Here is a 21362-nt window from a genome sequence, read left to right on the forward strand (position 1 = left end):
AAGCACTAAATTGGTCTGTGCACAGGCACAGCCAATGACTGGTCTGCAGTTAATCAATAGCCTATTCAGTGGTCCATGCTGTGAACTGGTACTTAGAATTGAAGGAATCCAATCACATTCTTTCTCTCAGGAAGCTGAACTCAATATGGAGAGATCTGGCTAGAAGCCAACAATATTAGAATTGCTGTGAAAAGTCCACAAACTGTAACTATAAGATCCCTGGAGCCACTTAAGTCCACAGCTGTCCTCTAGCTCTTGTTGCCCAAGGCCTGTCCTATTATACCTCCCGTGCTTGATTTCCAAAGGATTCCATCTCCCTCGTTGGAACATGAGTACCCTTCCAAGAACTGCTTTCTCTACTTGAGCGAGCTTGAGAAAGACTCTTCTGTGCAACCAAAATCACTCCAATCGTAGGAAAACGTCGACAACTGTGTTCGCTTTGCATTCAGCAGGGAAGAGAAGCCTGGTGCCTGCTGTCCCCTGGGTCTTTGGAATGAGCTGGTCCTGATCTAGTTGTACAACACCAGCTTGCACCACAAGAACTGGGAGCTTGAGGCTGCGATCACTCTTTCAAGAAGAGTAGATGTTTAAATTGCTTAATTTGTTTTTCTTTTTAAAAGATTATTGGACTATTGGCTTGAAGGTCTTAAGATATTTTTCAAAGCCTCTAGTTTTCTAAAATGGGTTTAGGAGAAAACTAAAAAGAACTAACCTTAAAGTTCTCATTAATGACAATCTTGATTTTCAGATCCAGAGACAACAGAACCTATACTGAATCTAAACCTTTGAAACAGAGAAAAACAAAGATATAGGGAAGATGTCAGAGTGACCTCCTTCCTTTTTTGTGAACCCCTTTTCCTGGAGAGCCCTTCCTAGGAGACCTGAGAAAGAGAAAAGCAACCCCCCTAAAGCAGGCAACTGGTCTGGCGACGTCAGCCAGGTCTTGTGAACACAAAAGTTTTATAGAACATCCGCATCAAGCAAGGCCACTGTGTGAGCGTGATGGATCGAGACAAAAACAGGACCACTCTGCAATCATGTCTGAACACAGACAAAACATGAACACTGTCCAAACCACAAAAACGACCAAACACTCCCCACCTATCTAAATTAGCTATATTAAGACACCCACTTGTAGAATTATGAACCCCACTTTCTGACAGCATCCAATGTAGAGTAAAGCCCCACGTCTTCAGCCCTCCTTAAAATCACCTAACACAAACCCAATCCGTTCTAGTAAGTCTTTTCTTACCTTTCTAACAGCTTCTTAGTGAGATGCCCCACAGTGCTCATGGAGTGTTCTCCCCGCCTACAAACATAATAAACCCAAATTGTTCAGTGACAGATGTGTTCCTGGTGTTGTCGGGCTGCAGGATTTTGACAGGTCTTAGGAATGTCACGTTTCTCTCTCCACTTTTATTATTACTTGTTGCAGATCATCAAAGAGCAGTTCCCCTGGACTAATTATCTTGGCCCAGATAGTAATTGCTAAGGTTTATCAAGCTCTCATGACCTGCAAGGCACTTTATATGAATTAACTCATTTTATACTCACAATGGCCCTAGAGTCGAGAGGCTTCATACCCCACTTACAGACGAGGAAACGGAGACACAAAGAGTACAACACAACTAAGTGGCTGAGCTAGGAGTCCAAGACAGCCAGCAGACCCAGTGTTAGGGGTCCAATGTCCACACTGTGCTGCCTCCTGCCATACAGTGTCACTGATGTACAGTCACTGGTCACTGTGCCATCAGCCTACATTGAAAGGCACTATAATAAACAGCCCCAGGATATCATGGCTGGGTTTCCTGTAAGATATGGAAGAATGCAGACCCACAGGGGAAAAAAATCTCCCTAATCACAGCACCATAAATGAGTTTCTTTTAAGCAGTTAGATTTTTTCCCTCACCTAATGAAGACAGTAATCACATAATTCAGAGATGTCAACCTAATTTTAAGAAAGATATGGGATGATTTTAAATTGAATAAACCTAAGCAAGGAAGATATTCTCTTTGAGTTTCACTTTCAGTTTTACTAATGTGGTCAAGAGAGCATTCCTGCTTGGTAGTAACAGGACTAACTTTTTTTTTTTTTTGGCTGTATCACGAGGCATGAGGGATCTTAGTTCCTCGACCAGGGATCGAACCTGCGCCCCTGCAGTGGGAGCGCAGAGTCTTAACCACTGCACCACCAGGGAAGTCCCAGGACTAGCATTTCTTTATTTTCCCAGGAAGAGGGAGGTTGAGGCACAGAGGCTTGGAAGGAAATAATATCTAGCAAGTGCTCAACAACTTAGCTTCATTTTATTTTATTTTTGTAATTACCTTCCATTTATAGCCTACAACACTGATTTTCCGTTTACAAGTGATATAAAGTTTCCTTTAAAAATTATTTCAGTAAAACTTTGAGTTCGTTTAAGGAAAAATGTTAAGTAAATAGTGGTACAGGTGGTAGGAGACCAAACAAGGAAACAAAAACCACAAAGGTGTTTTGGGAAGCCCTGACTTCAGTTTCCTCTTTGCCTTGGATGCTGTAAAGTCAGAGTTCACTCCATTAGTCATTGATGTCAAGGGTACAGTTCCCCACTCCATGAATTCTCCTCCTAATCTAAGCCTGACTTTATCCTCCATCTCCTCCAAACTGTCCCCTGTGCCTTCCTGTATTGGTACCCTGCTTCCTTTCAGAAAAAAAAAAAATAGTTGGGGTAGAGGGGTGAGGGTGGGGGAGACAATACAGAATATCTCTTTGCTTTAATAACACCTTGTCCAGAGAGCAGAAGTGACCCAGGCTACCCATCCACTATGGAGGTGCAAGGAGCTCTCGGAAAGCCCAGAGCACCTCATTTCCTCTAGTCCTGGGAAGTTTTAATTCCTCAAACTGGGCTGGAACTGTATTTCTAAATCTGTCTGGACAGCAGATTCTTTGGCTCTCCTGCATCCCATCTTAGAGTCACCATGAGAGCCTGTTCCTGTAAGAAGTGTGAGTGAATTAAAGTATTTCAGTGGAAAAGTAAGGGACACCCCCCCCTTGCATCTTCCTCCCCCTTTCTGGCTATGCAGCCCCACGACCTACAGTCCACCTCCCTCTTTCCAATCCCTCGGAGTGGGGAAGTTCTCAGGGACCCCACGGAGGCCTGGGAGTGGGGGTCGACGGCAGGGACGGAGAGAGGCCCTCCGGGATTGGGAGGGGGATGGGCAAACGTGGGAGAATAACACCTGGGAGCCCAAGCGGCGCGGCCCCAGACTCCCCGGAAAGCCCTAAACGCTGGATGTAGAATCTCAGCTCTTTCAAGAGTTCTCAGGAAGTTCGGGGGAGGGGCGCTCCGCTCTCCCCTGTTCGCGGGCGAGTGAGGGAGGAAGACAGCAGCGGCAGGTTTCGGAGCTGTCACGTTCCGCCCACGGGCAGGCTCGGGTGCTCACGGCGGGGTCTGCGGGGCGCGGGCGCCGGGCGCAGGGCAGAGCGCGCCGGGCAGCATGGAGGGACTGGTCCTGCTCAGCGCCCTGGGCACCCGGCTGCTCTTCGTCCTGCACTCGCTGGTTGGAGTCTGGCGAGTGACCGAGGTGAAGAAGGAGCCATGGTACTGGCTGCTGGCGCTGCTCAACCTCTTGCTCTTTCTGGAGACGGCGCTGACCCTCAAATTCAAGCGCGGCAGAGGCTACAAATGGTGAGCGCACCCTGAGCTAGGGAGGGCGCCCCGAGTCCCCGGGTACTGTCCCCCGAGGCACTCTCCGGCAGTCCAGGAGCCGGTCTCCTTGCCGATTCTTTACTGGGATGCGGACCCCCTTTGTCCTCACTGGGAGCGTGGAAGGAGCTTGGGATGCTTGAGCGTCTCTTGGATACGCCGGAGTGCCCCAGGGTCCCGGGGCAACACGGGAAGGCTCCATCGCAGCCACGCGCCATCCAGTCCCAGGTCTGGCAAGAGTTGAAAGATGGGAAAAAAGAAGGGACGCGCGTGTCTGCTCTGCAGAAAGTGCTCCAAAGTGAGAGAGTAGTGGGGCAAGGGGGGTGTCATGGGCCCTGCGTTCTGAATGTGGGGTGTGGGTGTGCACGGCTTAGCCTGAGTGCATGCAGTGATGGGAATGCCATTCGCCCGGCATCAGCGACTTGTGTAGGAGCGTGTGCGCATCAGGCAGCCCCGGAGGCAGCCTCCCGTGGTGAGAAGCCACTGGCACCACGTCTGTGGTTTCAGCCGTTTCGCTTCGTACCAGCCCGGGAGCCCTGGCGTAGCACCAGCTTCGGGGTTCTCCGGGCTTGATTGCTTCGGAGCCTTGGTTAATGGTCAGCCTATCTTGTCAAAGGTGGGTTGCAATGCTGGTGGAGGGACTAGCAGGCAGTGGTGCAGCAGTAACCTCAACGTGCCAAATTACAGGCTCTGTGTGATGCTTCACTTCCTCCCCAAAGACTTGGATGGCAATCGAAGAAATGAGAAAAAGATTCCCTGCCTTTGACAAAGAGCCTCTACCTCCATTGCACCACTCCCAGGAGATTTTCATCCCAAACTTGGGCCTTTCCCTGTATTATTTTTTAAAACAATGAGTCTGTGTTTTCATATATATGTCCATATTAAAAAAAAAAACCTACTCCTATGAGAAAGAGTAAACTACTATTAGCCAATTTAAGAATTATATACATAATGGCATATTAAGAAAAAATAAAAGAAAAAACCCCTCTCAACAGTTTTACATACTAAACTACTCAAGACTGTGTATTTCACGACAATCCAAGGGAGAGAATGTGTTGTCTCTTACAGTGATGTGAATTCTTGCTTACATTTTTCACTGTCGAAAAATTTCTAGAATTATCAATGAAGAAATTATTCAAGTAGAATCTTAATACAATAAGGATTAGAGGCATGTCACTGCCCCTTCCCCCATTAACAGTTTATGAAGCTGGAGAGATGTGAGGTACTTTCCAGCATGCCTTTCAGAAATCTCAGAGAAAAATGGGATTAGTGCCCCCAAATAAGCCTTAGGGTCAAAGAAACAAAAGGGAGAAAAGTGTTCACCCAGCAAGCAGGTCACATGAGATTTAGTTTCTACTGAGTAGCTTTAACATGCTAGGATAAGAAATACCTTCAATATCAGGAGGATGAAATCTGAGGCTGAAAAATGTTCCATGGAAAGTAGTCCTACCACCATCATCAGAGCTTCTGGGAGAAATGTCAATCTCAGAAGAGGGACCAGCTCAGCCAGCCCTGAAATATCCTCCTCCTTCTCCAAGAGTGGACCAGAGGGCTTAGCTCACATTAAGTCAAAACTCCATGCCAGTTGTGTATAAATACTGTAGCCAATGGTACCTTTATGTCTACATCACTGTTGACTGCCGGCTGACTCAGACTGATGTATAACTTAAAAACAAGAGAGGAAAAAAGGTTGGGGCAACAACAGGTGATGGTCAATGCATCAAGTTAAACAGGAAACTGGGGACATGTTTGTGCATAGACTGTGGACTCAAAATCAGACACATAATGAAGTAAAATATGGGCTTTCCTACTCACTGTTGTGAGGCATTGGCAAGTTATGTAACCATTTCGAGTCTGTTTCCTCCTCTATAGATACTTACAAATTAAATGAAATAATATATGTTGATGATCAATGAATACAAATAGATGGTCTTTTCTAGATCCTAGAGTTTTTCTTATTAAAAGATATTCTGTGTCAAGTGGACACATATTCTAAGTCAAGAAACTTTACTTGAGAGACTGGCTAATAAACTATTGGTTCAGAGCCAGAAAGTACAAAATAATTCATACCTTTATTTCAGAACGGGCCCATGATGTATACTGTATATTACAGCACTAATTAAAAAAAAAAATTTGCTGGCTCAATATCTAGATTACATTTGAGGATAAGAAAAAACAACTTGATAGATTTGGCTTATAAAATTTCAGGAACAAATGCGTCTTTGTAAAATGATCTAAATAGAAATGTGATTAGCATGCTTTGTTCTACTGATGGTACCAAATACAACTGAGTCTACATATATGGTCATTTTCATGATGGACAAAGCTCACACAATGTTCTTTCATAAATTTGAGGAAAAAATCAGAAAATGGAATGCTAAAGAATTATAGAAAATTATCCCTGATATAACATGGTGACAATTAAAAAGGGTTTGATTTGGGACATATTTCATTTCTGGGTTAACGTTCTCTGAGAAATGCAAAGCATAATTTTTTGTTGTTTTTGAATGTTTAAAAAAAGTTTTCATTAAAAAAACAAGGCTGGTGGAATAAAACAAAGATAAAGTAAAAGTTATGGCAGTATCTATACCTCTAAGTAGGAAAATGTCACTATAGAGATCTATATGTAGATCTGTATAAATATAAATATGTATGTATCTTTTGATCCATTGGTCTTATATTTTTGAATATACCCTCTAGAACCAAAAGTACCTGTATGTAAAGACATATAAAAATACTAATTTTCATCTTGTTAGTGGAAAATAAAGATAAAAGCAACCTGATTATTCATCAATAGATTGGTTGAAAAACTGTAATATATCCATACTACAGAATATTTTGCTGGTATTAAAAATAATGAGCTAGATTTTAGCTATTGACTTTGAGGGATGTCCCTGATATGTTGTCAGCAGAAGAAAGTTACAGAGTTATACATATTATGGCCTCAATTTTTAAAAAAATGGGCTTGTCAAAGAATTACCCTTTGTATCAACTGAATACTTTATCTATTTACCAGTCAAGAAGAAGGAGGAGGGGGAGAGGAGGAGGAGGGGAGGGAGCTGGGGAGGGAGGAGGAGGAAGAGAATGAGGAGAAGAAGAAAAAGGAGAAGAGCAAGAAGAAGGAAAAAGAGGGAAAACCCTCTCATACTGAAAACCAATCAATCCATCCATCAGTCAGTGAAGGGCTGAATGGTGGACTAAACTCTGTAATACACATGAAATGAAAATTTCTTTTCTGGAACATCAGATCCATGAACCTCCTTTAGACTGCTCTGGGCTAGTCTGAACACTGTTTTTTTTATTAAAATTTGCACCTGGCCCCAAATAAATCAAATCTATAGAAATCATGGAGCAATAAACAGAGCTATAGAGGAAAATGTGAACCAAATTTCTTGAAACATAGCAAACATATTACACTTGTCCAAAGAATGTTTCTTTAGCTATTCTTTGGAAGGAAACATGGAACTAGAGCTGCTGAGCTCAGCTGTCCAGGGAGAGGCAACATTACATCAACACTAAGAACTTGCCAGTTGGAGAAGCTTAATTTGTTGGAATCCTATAGGATAAAGAGGGGAAGCCAACGCACATTCCTCGAGTCCAATGAATGTGTGCTGGTGGAAACTGGCCCTTTTCCCCTTGCATGTATTAATTTCATCTGCTATTCACTTACATTTCTTTAAGATGAAAATTAGTATTACTGCTTTATTTTTTCTTGATTTTATTTTCTGTTGTCTGGGCATCAAATCCAAAGGATCTGTGAATTACCACTTAGGTAGAGTCAAACAGAAGACAAGATCTCCAGTTGCTTTCTAGCTAAATACTGATAAAATATTCCTCAGGAGATAGAAAAATGATCAAGACTGTGACAGATGTGAAGCCCATTCACTTAAAAGGAAGTGGTATCTGAGAATAAGTAGAAATCTAAGTTGAATTTATTGATAAAACTGTAGAATTGTAAGCACTCAGCTCTCTTCATCAAAGTTTCAAGAATACAAGGTAAATATCATTGAGTTAATAAAATACCTCACTCACTCGGTCACCTTTCTGCATTATCTCTTTCCCTTCTCCTTTCTTAAGTTGAATCAGACAATTACTCATTGGCCTGCCTAATAAGTAAGCGTGACACATGCTAGACACTATGCGAAGAAACAGAAGACAAACACACTGGATATTTTAAAATAAAACATAGCATTTCAGTGAAGTGTTCAAATGTGTGAGAATAATTATGAATATTTAGCATTTAGTGATGTTCAGGCTCTTTGAAGTGTTTTACAGAATTTCCCACTTGATCCTGACAACAGCTGTAAGTTATTTTCTGTTTCTGTTTTCTCCCAGTTTTAGATGAGGAAGCTGAGGCACAGAGCTGTTAAATCATTTTACTTAAGATCACTGAGTTGGCAATTGGGAAAGCAGGATGTTAAGATGAACAATTTAGCAAAAGGATGTGAGGAGGAGTGATGGGGGAGGAACGTGGGCAGGGGGTGGTGAGTTGGGAGGGAGAGGGGACTTTACAGCATTTGAGCTGGAGCAGGAAAAATAGATACAAGAGAGAAGAGTGCCAAGCTGGGTAGGGAAAGGATATCCTGAGGGAAACGAGAGCAGATTTCTCTTTGGGAAGCACAAAGCCTTACCATTCTTCAATCAGCAAAAATACCTGGAACATCTCAAATGTGCTAGATATGGACTTTTTTGTTTGTTTTTGTATTTTTGTTTTTTTCTTAGCATCAAGAATATGGAGATGAATAAAGTAGGTAAAATCCTGCCCTGAAAGAAGCCCTATTTTAGTCAGGGGACTCAGAAAATACAGAAGTAAATAATAAACTGTGCTGAGGGGGGAATTGGATGAAGGTAGTCAAAAGGCACAAATTTCCAGTTATAAGATAAATTAAGTACTAGGGATGTAACGTACAACACGATAAATATAATGAACACTTCTGCATGTTGTACATGAACGTTAGGAGAGTAAATCATGAGTTCTCATCACAAGGAAAAATTTTTTTTCCTATTTCTTTTACTTTGTATCTCTATGAGATGGATGTTCACTAAACTTACTGTGATAATCATTTCATGATGTATCTAAGTCAAATCATTATGCTCTACACCTTGAACTCATACAGTGCTGTATGTCAGTTACACCTCAGTGAAACTGGAAGAAAAAAAACCAGGTATGCTGATAAGTAACAATAAGCAAGTAAACAGATGAGTGATCAGAACTATGAAAGGCCTAAGTGGGATGGGTTATAGAGGGATGGAGGAACCGGGGGAAGGTTTCACTGGATGGAAAGAGAGATGTCTAGCTGGGGAGGCGTCATGTGAGCTGAGTCTGCTAGAGAGAGAAAGAGGCAGGCATGGGAAGAGCCAGGGAGACAAAAAAAGAAGCCACAGGAAGAAGAGTTATGCGTGCTTTGGGACACTTCTGACATCCTCCCAGAAAACAGAGAAATACTGACTTTCTCTTCTACTCTTCATTTGCTCTTCTCCCCATGGTCCCCTGCCTCCAAGTGAAAAATTCCTTCTAAATTTTATATTTTACCATATATCATTTTAAAAAATTGAAATATAGTTGATTGATAATGTTTTAGGCATACAGCAGTGATTCAGTTATACATACATACACACACATATATATAGTCTTTTTCAGATTCTTTTCCATTATAGGTTATTACAAGACACTGAATACAGTTTCGTGTACTATATAGTAGGTCTTTGTTGTTTATCTCTTTTATTCACAGTAATGTGTATCTGTTACCATATCTCATTTGAAACATGTGTTAGAAAATGTTTGGGGAGCCCCCACCTAAAAACAGGAAAGATAAATTAAGAATCAAAAGAGGTTCTATCCTAAATTGATTGCAGATTCAAACCAAATGTGTAAAAAAATCCAATGAAATCTGTGTTGATTATTCAATTATATTTAGACAGTTCAACCGCAGAAATGAAAAACCTAGGCTTGATAGGTATCATATGAAGTCTGATGTTGAACAAGTTTTGTGTAGTGTAGAAGAGCTCTGTAGGATATAGTGCTGTAGTATTTAATAATACGTATCTTCCTCTACCAAAACTTACAAAATGCTTACAAAAATGCCGCAGAGAAAGTTGGGAAATAAAAGCACTCTTTTCTTGATCTTGCTGGATAGCAGGGAGGATGAAATGGAAGTGTTACCAAGTCCAAGCTCATTCTGCTCGCCACACAACAGGCCAATGCATCGGAGATGAGGTGATGAGGCAAGGAATACAACTTTATTCAGAAAGCCAGCAAACTGAGAAGATGGCAGACCAATGTCTCCCCATCTTATTGGGGGTCTGGATGCTAGTTTGTATTACAGAACCAGAGAGGGAGGGGCCGTGGGGAAGTAAAGTTAAAGGGCCATCAGTCTTACAAAAGATCCTCTGTGAGGGGATATGTTAATTTCCGTCATGCACACAGGTGGGCAGGGAAGGTTGTCTGCCCATGGGCCGAACAGAGGCACTTTAGTTCAACAACCAGGCAGAGGGGCAGTGCTCCCGGGGGCAGGCCATCAGGTATGATTACGACAACAAAAGCAAAAAAAGCAAAGGTTAAAGTCAAAGAAATAGATCTAACACGGAGTCCGATTTAGTTCCACGCGGTAACAGGAGCATTTGGAAGGAGACTATGATTTCCACACGGCCAGCATGGGCACTGGAAATTCCCCCAGCAGATAAACTGTTTCTCTCCGTGTTCACATTTGCTGTCCGGATTTCCTAATCTCTCTCCTTAACTTGTTAGTTATTCCCACAATACTTTCCACTGTGCGCTGGGTCCATCAGCCCTGCCTGCAGCGTACATCCCCAGCTCTGTGATATGCATTGCCTTCACATGTGTTTGTGTGGATGCGTTTTCTATCCTGAGCCTTGAGCTCAATGCAAAAGGATGACTTCCATGTGCATCCTTTTTGTAGGCATACACTGAATGTTACCAGCAAATGACTTTGTTTTTAGTGATCCGAGTCATGGTTTAGGAAGAAGAATCTTACCCTATCTTGGGTTAGTACTATGCTTCACTCCCAAGAAGAAGTCATATTTTCTTCTTTTATTTCACAGTGGACTTGGGACCAAATCAGTAATTATGTCTGTGCTTAGAAGGGGACCCCCAGGAAGCTGAACCATTGGAATCATGCCCATGTTTTTCTGCATGGGCATGTTCAACTGAGACATTTAGAACTGAAAATTAAGGCTAAAATATTTTGTAACTTCCTGTACTTGACTGGGAGAAAAACAAAGTGCAGATTCGTATGGGCAGCTCCCATGAGTCAGCACACACACATATATATATCCCTACTTCTAAATCTCATGCATTTCTCCTTCTCATAGCAGTGACATTATTAGGCAAACAACATCACGACAAATCTGGATAGCTTCACTTTTTCAAAAACGGAAACTTCCCCTTTACATCAAGGTTTATTTTCCCTATGTGCCTTTCCCTCCCAACTCCAGAAGTTCCTCTAAAGTGCTGGTATCATGTGTGTTAGACCTGGGGTGTACAAGTCATTTTGTTAAAGAAAGCCAGTGTTTTTAAAAAATAGTTTTTAGAATATGTAAGTATGAGAAAATGTACCTTCTTTGAAAGTCACATTAATGATTATTAACAATTCACAACTGTTAATATAAAATGCCAAAGTAGGGGCTGATCTTGTTTATTTTCTCTGAATATAAACTTACCACCCACAGTTGTCCAGGGAGAGGGGTTATATTTTATCTTTGGGTTGTCTGACTTCCAGAAGGTAGCTGGTGTACAACTGACTTCATGTTCTATGCTTATTAGAATAAAAATGAATAATCCTTAGAAAGAAAAGAAGTCCTCTCTACGATGGGTGCCCCTGCCAGCCCTGGTTTGGTCCTGCAGGTGTCCTTTGCTTTCTTATTTCCCCGATGGAGCCTCCTGTTCCACGCACCTATTATATTATTAGGAACAGCCTCTTAATAAATTGGCTGTGCCATTTTCTGACAGTCTGTTAATACTGGGGCCGAGGAGGATGAGGGACGTGATGGTGATGGCGTTCCTGGTGGAGGCGGTAACAGTTGTTCATTATCGAGTGCTGATGATGGTCCCAGCCTGCTCTACAGCCATAATCGCATGTTATCCTCACAATGGCCCGATGAATTCGTTTTCCCCTCTGTTACCATTTTATGATGAGGATGCTGCAGCACAGCAGGCCCAGATCACTTATCTCAAGTCACAACTAGTAATAATAAGTCACAAAAACAATGCCTAGCCTCTGGTGAGCCCTCGCTTTTACTGAGCCAGGCTTTTGCACTGAATGGATGACCTTGTTCACGCCTCACAATAGCCCTGGTGCTACTATTCTAACTCCTACTTGCAAATGAGGAAGTCAAACTCAGAAGGGTCTTCCCACGCCAGCATAGAGCTCTATCAGCCTATTTGTTGTGCTCTGCATTCAGTAACCAAACCGGGTTTTGCCTGTGGACAGTACAACTACATACATTTTTGGGGTCAAGGATTCCCTACAGTAGAGAAAGGGTCAAAGTATTTTCTCTATTTCAAAACTGGGTAGGTGACTTGCTAAGGGGCACTAGGATGGTTTTGCTTAGCACAGAATGTAGAAAATTTCAGACTACACATGGCCATGGCTCAGAGACACTCTTGCATAAGCAGACATCCCTGTAAAATCAAAGCAGATGCAGAAGAAAACAGAAGAGAACAATTCCAGACTGTCTTCATTTTTGGTCCTAAAGTGAACAACCAATCTCTTCCACAGAACAGAAATAAATACCATTGTCTTTTATGGAGTGAAATAAATTAAAGTATTATACAAATAACATTTATAATGCATTAATCCTCTGAGAGACCATTAAAATTCCTATAGTCATTAGCACTTAGGTTCACTCGTTCATTAAACAGTCATTTATTATAGTTGGTGCTATGATCGTGTTTTTGAAGCAATATAAAACATATGCAATTATAGGGGGACAAGACAAAATAATACTCTGAGAATCAAATAATTTCCTACAAATTAAGTGCAAGAGTGCAGAAATGCTGCAGACTAAAGATACAGTCCGTGCAGCAGGCTGGTTAGACAAGGAAGATCTCTCAGGTATGTGCTTTATGTCCTGGCCTTTGAAGTGGCTGGTGGGTTTACAAGAGTGGAGAGAAGAGAGAAGGGCTTTTCAGGAATAGCATGATGGCAATACCTAGGGTTTCAGTTGGAACCAGTTTATTTAGGAAGATGTCATGATATTCTTTGCCTCAGAAATTTTATGAGAATAGTATGTAGATCCTAAAATGAATGCATGAGGTTTGAATGTGAGCAACTTCAATTTTAATAGAGTTTTGCTCTTGCCTTAGATATCCTCTTGGAAAATTTTCAGTGAAATATACAATCCTAATTTTGCTAGTGGTTGATATTATAATTTGAGAATATCATCTCTCTGAAAAAACAATCAGCAACAACGAACAAAGAAAGTTATAATTAAGAGCCCTAGTATTCACCTCTTCTTTACAAAACTTAAATGTGGGCATTCTTCAAGGGCTTTGGAAATATGAAGAATGATTCCATTGCAATAGGTATTCTTAACCCATTTGAAATTCCACCCTGTCTCTTCTGTTCCCGTTATTAGTCTGCTCCCCATAAGATCCCGGACAAAACAAACCCATCATCTGATCTTGGTACCAACTGAAACATACACACTCCATATTCAATTTTCCATTTGTGGGGAGTTCTCACCAGCTTATGGCCATTTGGTTGTGGCCTCCTCTCCCCTTGCTCCTTCCTTATGCACCGGCCCAGGCAAAGGACTCCAGGAGGGAGGTGACAAGTTAGTGACTTCCCAGGCATTCGGGGGTTATGTGTTCTGCAGGAGCACTGGGTGCATTCTGAGGGGTGACAGAGAGGTAGAGGCTATGTGGAGGCTGTCGTGTTGATCACCCTTTCCCCCTGTGCTAACAGAAAGCCCTCCTGAGCAGCCCAGATGGAAACCATGGGTGTTGAGGCCCACTTCAAGAAGCCAGTCTACATGTAAGGAGGACAGACAGTCCTTAAGCTGTTTGGCAGGGTTTAGGGGCTCATGAAAGGATATCTTGACCTCATTTCTTGATTTCCATGAAAATAAGCCTATTATTATAAAGTGCTCCAGAAATTCTGAGGACCATTTGAGGACCCTCAAGGCGGTTTAACATGAGATTTTGAAACTTGGGTCTAGTATATCCTGACAACTCCACTTTGCCTTTGTAGAGTGGGAAATACGGAGAAATGAAGTACAAATAAAATTACAGTTCACATCAGAGTAATTTTGGAACATTATTTTTGCTTTATTTAAATATTATCTATCTTCAGATTTATGCATATAATTAGAAGATTAGAATCCTTATTGTTTGCAGAGAAAAAAGCTACACAGGGTAGTGGGTGATATTATGGTTAATTTTTCTTCTATTTGCATACTTTTATTGTTATATGTTTCTAAAATGAACTAATGCTACTTTTTCAATAAGAAAACAATAATAACTATCATTTTGGGGAAGAGGAAAATGGAATCCTAATTCTACACTAATGGTGAGTTGAAGTATACATAATCCACTGCAGGGCTAAATTGCCAAATGTCATGACATAATCATTTTGTGAAAAATATTATGTCATGTTGAAATGACAACTTTGTATGATAAACAGTATTTTAGTTTGGGATGAACTGAACAGAAAATAAAGCAATGAGTATAGCTCTTTAAGAGCTCAGAGCAGTGTCTAGCATGTAGCGAGGCCTACAAACATATTAGTGAACAAATAAGTACATGAACAAATAGAGGGAAAAAATCCTTTAAGATGGTGCTCCTGCTGTGTATTTAGAGAGAATTGGTATGTTGGCTAAGGGCTATGAAATAAAAAACAAACAGACAAATAAAAATTTCTGTGGAGAAAAATTATCTTTAGGGAGGCTTGAATTTAGAAAAAAAAAAGCTGAGCAAAGGGAAAGCAATTTGGCATTAAAGTATCAATGTTGGGCATCTTCTATATTGTGATAGGGTAGTAATAATTGGAATTGTAATAAATTTGTTTCCCAGGGCAGAGAGCTCATTAGCATTTATCAATTTTGTAAAAATATCCCACCTGGACGTGTCTTATTCATTTAATCATATATTTATCAGTTTTTGTCGGTCTATGAATAGTGTAACTTATTTTTATAAACAAGCATCCAGAAACCCGATTTAAGTTATTTCTGAGATGGCTAGACCCTTCTCTGGTACTAGTGCTTGTGGCTGGCATCTACTTACTTTTGATACAATTAAGACATGAAACCTGGAGTAAAATGATTTGTAGCCCCTAAGGAAGGACATGCAATTTGATTAATTACACAGAAAAAGGTGGGATCAGGCTTAGTTTTTAATTTTTAGAATTCACATTCTCCTTGGTTCCCAAAATGAACTGCACTGACAATGCACTATCAACAATATGGCAAACCTTCAAAATAATAAGTAACAGCTAAATGTCACCTTGAAATATTAAATCCTTCATTGTGGCAAAAAAAAAAACAAAAACAAAAACCAAATTCATACAAGAACAGAAGAATTAGTTTCCTTCCAGAAAACTTTTGATAAGCATCAATTTATGATATTTCAACAAGAGATTTCTAGTCACACCAGCAACAGAGCATCAAGAAAGTCGGAATTGTAAATCAATTTTATGAAATCACTATCTATTTGGGGGAGCCTCCCATGTGCCAGGCAGGAAGGAGCTGAGGGTATGATGATAAGCAAATAGACACAGTTCTTGGGCTTGTATTACTTAGAATTGCTGGGAGACATCAAATGACCACACACGCACGCACGCACGCACATATATCGTTATAAATTTGGAAACTCTGTGGGTAAAAGTGAAGAGTAGTATAGGATAAGCACAACAAGGAGATCTAATTTAGGCTGGAAGGACAAGGACAGTTTTTCTGTGGGGTCCTACAGAGCTGACGTGAACTTTGAGAAGGAGATCATCAGGTGAAAAGTGAGGCAGAGAGGTATTTCGGGGGGAGAAATACACATGTATTTCTAAGTGAGTTAGGAACTCACTTAGCTTTTTTACAGAACTGAAAGAAAATACCGTCACAGGAGCACAGTGAGGAAGGATGCAAGCAACAGAGCCCTGATGGTGCAGCATTTCATAAGTCATGATGCGCAAAGAGCCCACGCCAACCCTGGCTGTATGACAGTAACTGCCCTAACCTTGAATGTGGAATTACGCAAAAGGATGCCCGCAGCAGTGCAAACAGCTTCCCTTTGTTCAAGGACTCTTGAATAGGTTTAGTTTTGAGAACCATGGTTTAAAAATGGGATTTATTTTAAGTTATTTGAAAAAACAATCTTCTAGAGAGGCGTCCTCTGGGCCTGCTGTAAGTATAGGTGCTGAATGGATGGCCATGAGTGTATCTGCAGAGCTAAGCCTGGGTAAGGCAGCAACTCACATGTATTGAGCATGTACAATACCAAGCCCATAACACTGTCTGATTTAACCACCTTCAGAACCACCCTATGAAGTGGACATTATTATACCCATTCCATAGCCAAGAACACGAGTCTCAGGAAAGGTAGTGACTTTCCAAAGATGAATGAATGGAAGAAGCAAGATTCAAGTTTGGGTCTCTCAAGTTTGAGAAACTTCTACTGCAACATAACAGTTCCTCAAGGGACACAACTTAAAAATGGACACATACTTGCTACCAGACCTGTTGAAATGGGAACAAAAGGTCCTTGTAGATGCCAGCAGCCTCCATTCGCTTCATTTCCTCAATCCTCCTTTATTTATAAATTCAGGGATTCAAGCACTTAAGCATTAATAAAAGACTTAGAAAGACACCTAAGACCACTGAGGAGGGGAAAAGATGAAGGAGAGGGGAAGAGGGAAGGAACATATAGATATATATGGCTCAGGATCTGCCTTCAAGGAACGTATATTAGGAAAGCAAAGTCACATAAACACATAACAAAAAAATAGTGGAGAATGTGTTGGGTCGCAAGAGAAATACAAGTTAAGATTGGCTCCTGTATTTCAAAATATAGGAAGAATGTTGATGGACAGAGATATAAGAAGAGGGCTGTCCAAAACAGGCAGTTATAATTTGAAGGGACATTTGCTCCCAAAGCCATGTCAGAACCTCTCTTCTCAGACGGACCAAGCTGAAGGGGCAGTAGAACCCTTTGCTCTCACGCAGGGATGCATGGTCCAATAAAACATATGTTACATATGGCTGAAATGTATTCTTCATGTCCAAAATAAAATGTATCTATACATGTTTTAATACTTCTCCAGGCCATACTTTTATTTTCTCCATAATTAAAAAAAAATTTTTTTTCAGTTGTACAACTACCACATCCTGCTGGGGAGAGAGAAAGAGGAAGGAGAGAAAGAAACTCCTGATTCTGATTTGCTCTTGATCACTTTGCAGACTAGGCATTTCGTGGGTAATTCTACCTGGAAGCCTTTGGAAACTCCAGCGAATCTTCTTAGATGTCGGGTTAAGAGGGTGAGAAATAGGGGGGAGAAAGGGAATGGACTCATACACTCTTGAGATGAATATAATTAATTTTCGGTGCTCAATGTGATTCCCTCTTCCCACCCCCTTTCCACTTACATCACATAGGTCTGATGAAGAGGGACGGAGGTGAGGGAAACTTTCCAACACAATTTGTTTTGGTACATTTTAAATACACAGCAGGTTGAAACTACTGAGTTGCTCAGCTTGATAGGATGTGGTAAAGGAAGAGGCAGGGGAAATGGAGATAAGATTAGATAATAGAGGTTTTGAATATCAGGGAATTTAGATTTTCTGTAGTAAGCAACACAGAAAATTCTGGATTTTGAAGGTTGTTTTGCTTTCATTTTCCTAATATAACTAGATTCCAAATTAGAGGAAATACGCTAAAACCTGATAGCACTTTTTCCAATTATAGAAATAAATCTTACGCATGGAAGATGTTAAGGGTTATTGTCTGTTTTATTCTTAATCTCTTTCAAGAGCTATTATACGTTCAGTCTTTAGTTTCCCTAGATTATTATTGTAACAGCATTTTTAGGGGGGTTAATCCCAGAATTAATCCCGAGAGAGTCAACAAAATTGTAGTCCAGCCAACACCTGACGTATCCAAACAAATATGTACATATTCCTCCAACTGTCCCTCCAACCAGAATTCACTGACTTTCCCAATTTCACAGGGGAAATACTCTCTCCTGATGTTCCCTTGATATGGAAGGTCAAAGAATTAAGTGTTCTTTTTCTTTTTAAAAGCACGTCCAACATGGGGGCCTTTGATATCTTTCTGCAGCCCAGCCATTGTCTAAGTCAGATTTTAATGATGTCATGACCCATAACACTTGTTTTAAAATTAATTTTTGTAGGAAATCAAAGGTAGGGTACTGTCCATTTAAATACTGAGTTTTTAAAAAGACTGTTGTCCTTTCTCCCTTCTTCTCCCCAGTAGTTGAAAGGAGATATTAATAAAAGGGTGAACAACCTTTAAAAAGTCCATTCTAAAAGTTCTCCTCCATTTAGGTTTGTTCACTTTCCCCCCTAGATTATAAGAGTATGACTTGAGTAGCATTTCATCTCAATTCTACTTCTGAGCAATTAACATTTCTGTTTTTCAGGTCATTTTAAACCATCAAATGTGTGTACTAAACGTATTTTAATAAAATTATATTGGCTTACAATTTTGACTTTAAGATGACTTATAAAGCAAGAGTCCAATCTAAAATAAAACGCAACTGGAAAAAATAAATTTGGAAAGCATGTAATTTTTATCTTATTTCAAATTTCAAAGCACATGTTTTCATTGCATGATGTCCCATAATTATGTAATAGCTACTTGTTATTGAATGCCCAACTCTGCCAGGCACTGCTTTATAGAAAATACAGTTGACCACTGAACAACATGGCTTGGAACTGTGCAAGTGCACTTACATGCATGTTCTTTTCAATAAATACATACTACAGTACTACACACGACCCATGGTTGATCGCGTCTGTGGATGTGGAACCATGGATACAGAGGGCCGACTACAAAGTTATGTATGTGGACTTTCAACTGTGCAGAGGGTCAGGGCTCCTAACCTCCATGTGATTCAAGGGCCAACTGTGAAATAAAAATTCCTGTGAGATAAATGTGACTGCTGTGGACTGAGCTGTGTTCCCCCAAAATTCATATGTTAGAGCCCTAATCTCCAATGTAACTGTATTTAGAGACAGAGCTTTCAGGAAGTCAGTAAGGTTACATGAGGTCATAAGGGTGGGGTCCTAAAATAATAAGATTGGTGTCCTCATAAGAAGAGACGAGAGAAAGAAATCTCTCTTACTCTCCTTGCTATGTGTGTGCACTTAGGAAAGGCCATGTGAAGACACACTGGGAGTTGGCTGGCTACAGGCTGGGAGGAGAGCCCTTACCAAACCCAAACCATTGTGGAACCCTGACCTTGAACTTCTGACCTCTAGAATCGTGAGGGAATAAATTTCTGTTGTTTCAGCCACCTAGTCGATGGTAGCCTAAGCTGACTAACACGTGACTGTTCCCATTTTGTAGATGAGAAAGCAAACCGAGGAGTCAGTGGCAAAACTAGCATTTGAACCTGACGTGTCTGACTACAAACGAAAGTCCTCTTTGGATTGCCCTCTGAATTTTGAGTCTGAAAATAATTAATATACATAGCGCTTTAAAAAAAAAAAAAGCAAACCCTTCATCTGTGGTTTGTTTGTATAGGCACACCTTGGAGATAATTGCATGTTCAGTTCCAGACCTCCGCTATAAAGCGAGTCACATGAATTTCTTGGTTTCCCAGTGCATTTAAAAGTTACGTTTATACTATACTGTAGTCTTGTAAGTGGACATTATGTCTAAAAAAACAATACACACAACTTAATTAAAAAATATTGTTAAAAAATGCTCTCATCTGAGTCTTCAGTGAGTCTTGGGAAGTAATATGAAAGAGCACTGATCACAGATCACCATACCAAATACAATGATAATCAAAAAGTTTGAAAAATGTGACACAGAGACATAAAGAAAGCAAAATGCTTTTGGAGAAATGGCACCAACAGACTTGCTTTACACAGGGTTGCCACCAACCTTCAACCTTTTACCTTTGTAAGAAATGCAGTATCTGTGAAGTGCAGTAAAGCAGAGCACAATAAAATGAGGTGTGCCTGTATTTTTATTTTCACGAGGTTTAGCAGGAACATACAAAGCCAGTTGATTTTGTTCAGTCTGTATCATCTGATTTTTGTCTTCTAGCAGTACATTATTATTTGAGCTCTCAGAATTTCAGGTTAAGGTTGAAAACGGTAGCCAATCTTCCCGAAAGTACAATGTTCAAAAATGCAAGACTTACTATTGCTGTATTTGCTTTTTCTAAAATATATTAAACACAAAATATCCAGTTTTGTGCCTGAAATTAACTGGCAGTGTCCCACTAAGCCATATTAAAGTTAACATCTATTCACTGGGTTAGGAATTCAGTGAGAAGGACAGCTGCTAGGGCCTTTCGCAGTTACTTTGTTTCTCCATAATCCATATGGCAGGGATCACATGGTGCTTTTTTCCCCTTTGAAATAAACACTTGAGAGAAAAAGGTCTGAGTCAGTGTGGTCAGGGGATGTGCACTTGTTTTCTTTTTAAAAAATTTTTTTTGCAAAAGCTGAGCTATCTTTTTTTTTTTCCTGTTTCACAGGTTTTCACCAGCCATATTTTTATATCTGATTAGCATTGTTCCATCATTATGGCTTCTTGAAATGCACCATGAGACCCAGGTACGTCCTTTTGGAAAGTAGAAAAGTGGAATACTTGGCAATAAACTACATTCATGTTATAATCCAATTTCTGTCAGAAATGCACTTTTCTAAGGAACTGGAGTTATCAAGATTTGAATAAGTAAGAAGCCTCAGCAAAAAGGAAGTGAATCCATGATCTGTCAAAACCAGTAAACATGTTGGATTCATGTAAGAGTTACGATTACATCATTCATTAACAATTTGGGTTAGAGACCTCGTTCCTTAGACTCCCCCTCCAATATGCTACAGTTTATGTGGGGGTATACAATTTTGGTTTTAACCCTCGCAGCTTCAGTAAGTTACTGGGCTAAGAACTGGCAGGGCTCAATCATCTAGCATCCTATATACAATGATATTTTTAGGAACAACAAAGCAAAAAGAAACCCCATCATCTGCACGATGCTATACAATACAATAAAACTTGGAGGGGCTATTTGAAATAGTCTGTCTTAAAACACAGGCTTTGCAGGTTACAGGAGATTCACTTTTGAGGGTCCTATGAGCTGTCTTAGTAAAATAGGAATTTCATTCTAGGGTCCTGAAGTAAGAGTAAAGGAGAGGAGTCAAGGGACTCACCATCAGGAAGGGTGGGCTCTATGTATTAAGACCACACTGACCTAGAAGACAAACAGCGGCTTCCGGTAGGAGTCCCTAACCTATATACAGAGAGAGGTCCTGACTTTTAAGTGAGTTGCTTCTTACACAGGCAACCCTAGGTAGCAGGCTTTAGGCTGGATTCAGCCATCGATGATTCTTAGTGCTCCTGTACTATACGGGGAGCGCCAGGTGGTAAGGTCCATCAGACTGCAGCCTGGACTACACATCTTCAGGGTTCAGGTTACAGGACTATGTTTTACAGATGAACTGTAAGTTATAAAATTATTGTAGTACCTTTACTGGTAA

At 40.6% G+C, this 21362-nt stretch overlaps 1 protein-coding gene across 2 annotated transcripts in view; it reads left to right on the top strand.

The window, feature by feature from the left end:
• Nucleotides 1-3390: 3390 nt before the first annotated feature.
• The window catches only part of TMEM26 (transmembrane protein 26), a 42140-nt gene continuing 24168 nt past the window's right edge, over nucleotides 3391-21362 (top strand). For both annotated transcript variants that reach the window (XM_057735614.1, XM_057735613.1), the window contains exons 1-2: nucleotides 3391-3665; nucleotides 20360-20438. In XM_057735614.1, coding sequence (XP_057591597.1) covers nucleotides 3475-3665; nucleotides 20360-20438 — 270 coding nt within the window. In that variant the 5' untranslated portion in view covers nucleotides 3391-3474. The remainder of the gene's footprint in view (nucleotides 3666-20359; nucleotides 20439-21362) is intronic.

This window comes from Hippopotamus amphibius, chromosome 5, assembly GCF_030028045.1.
Source record: "Hippopotamus amphibius kiboko isolate mHipAmp2 chromosome 5, mHipAmp2.hap2, whole genome shotgun sequence".
Lineage (NCBI taxonomy): Eukaryota > Metazoa > Chordata > Mammalia > Artiodactyla > Hippopotamidae > Hippopotamus > Hippopotamus amphibius.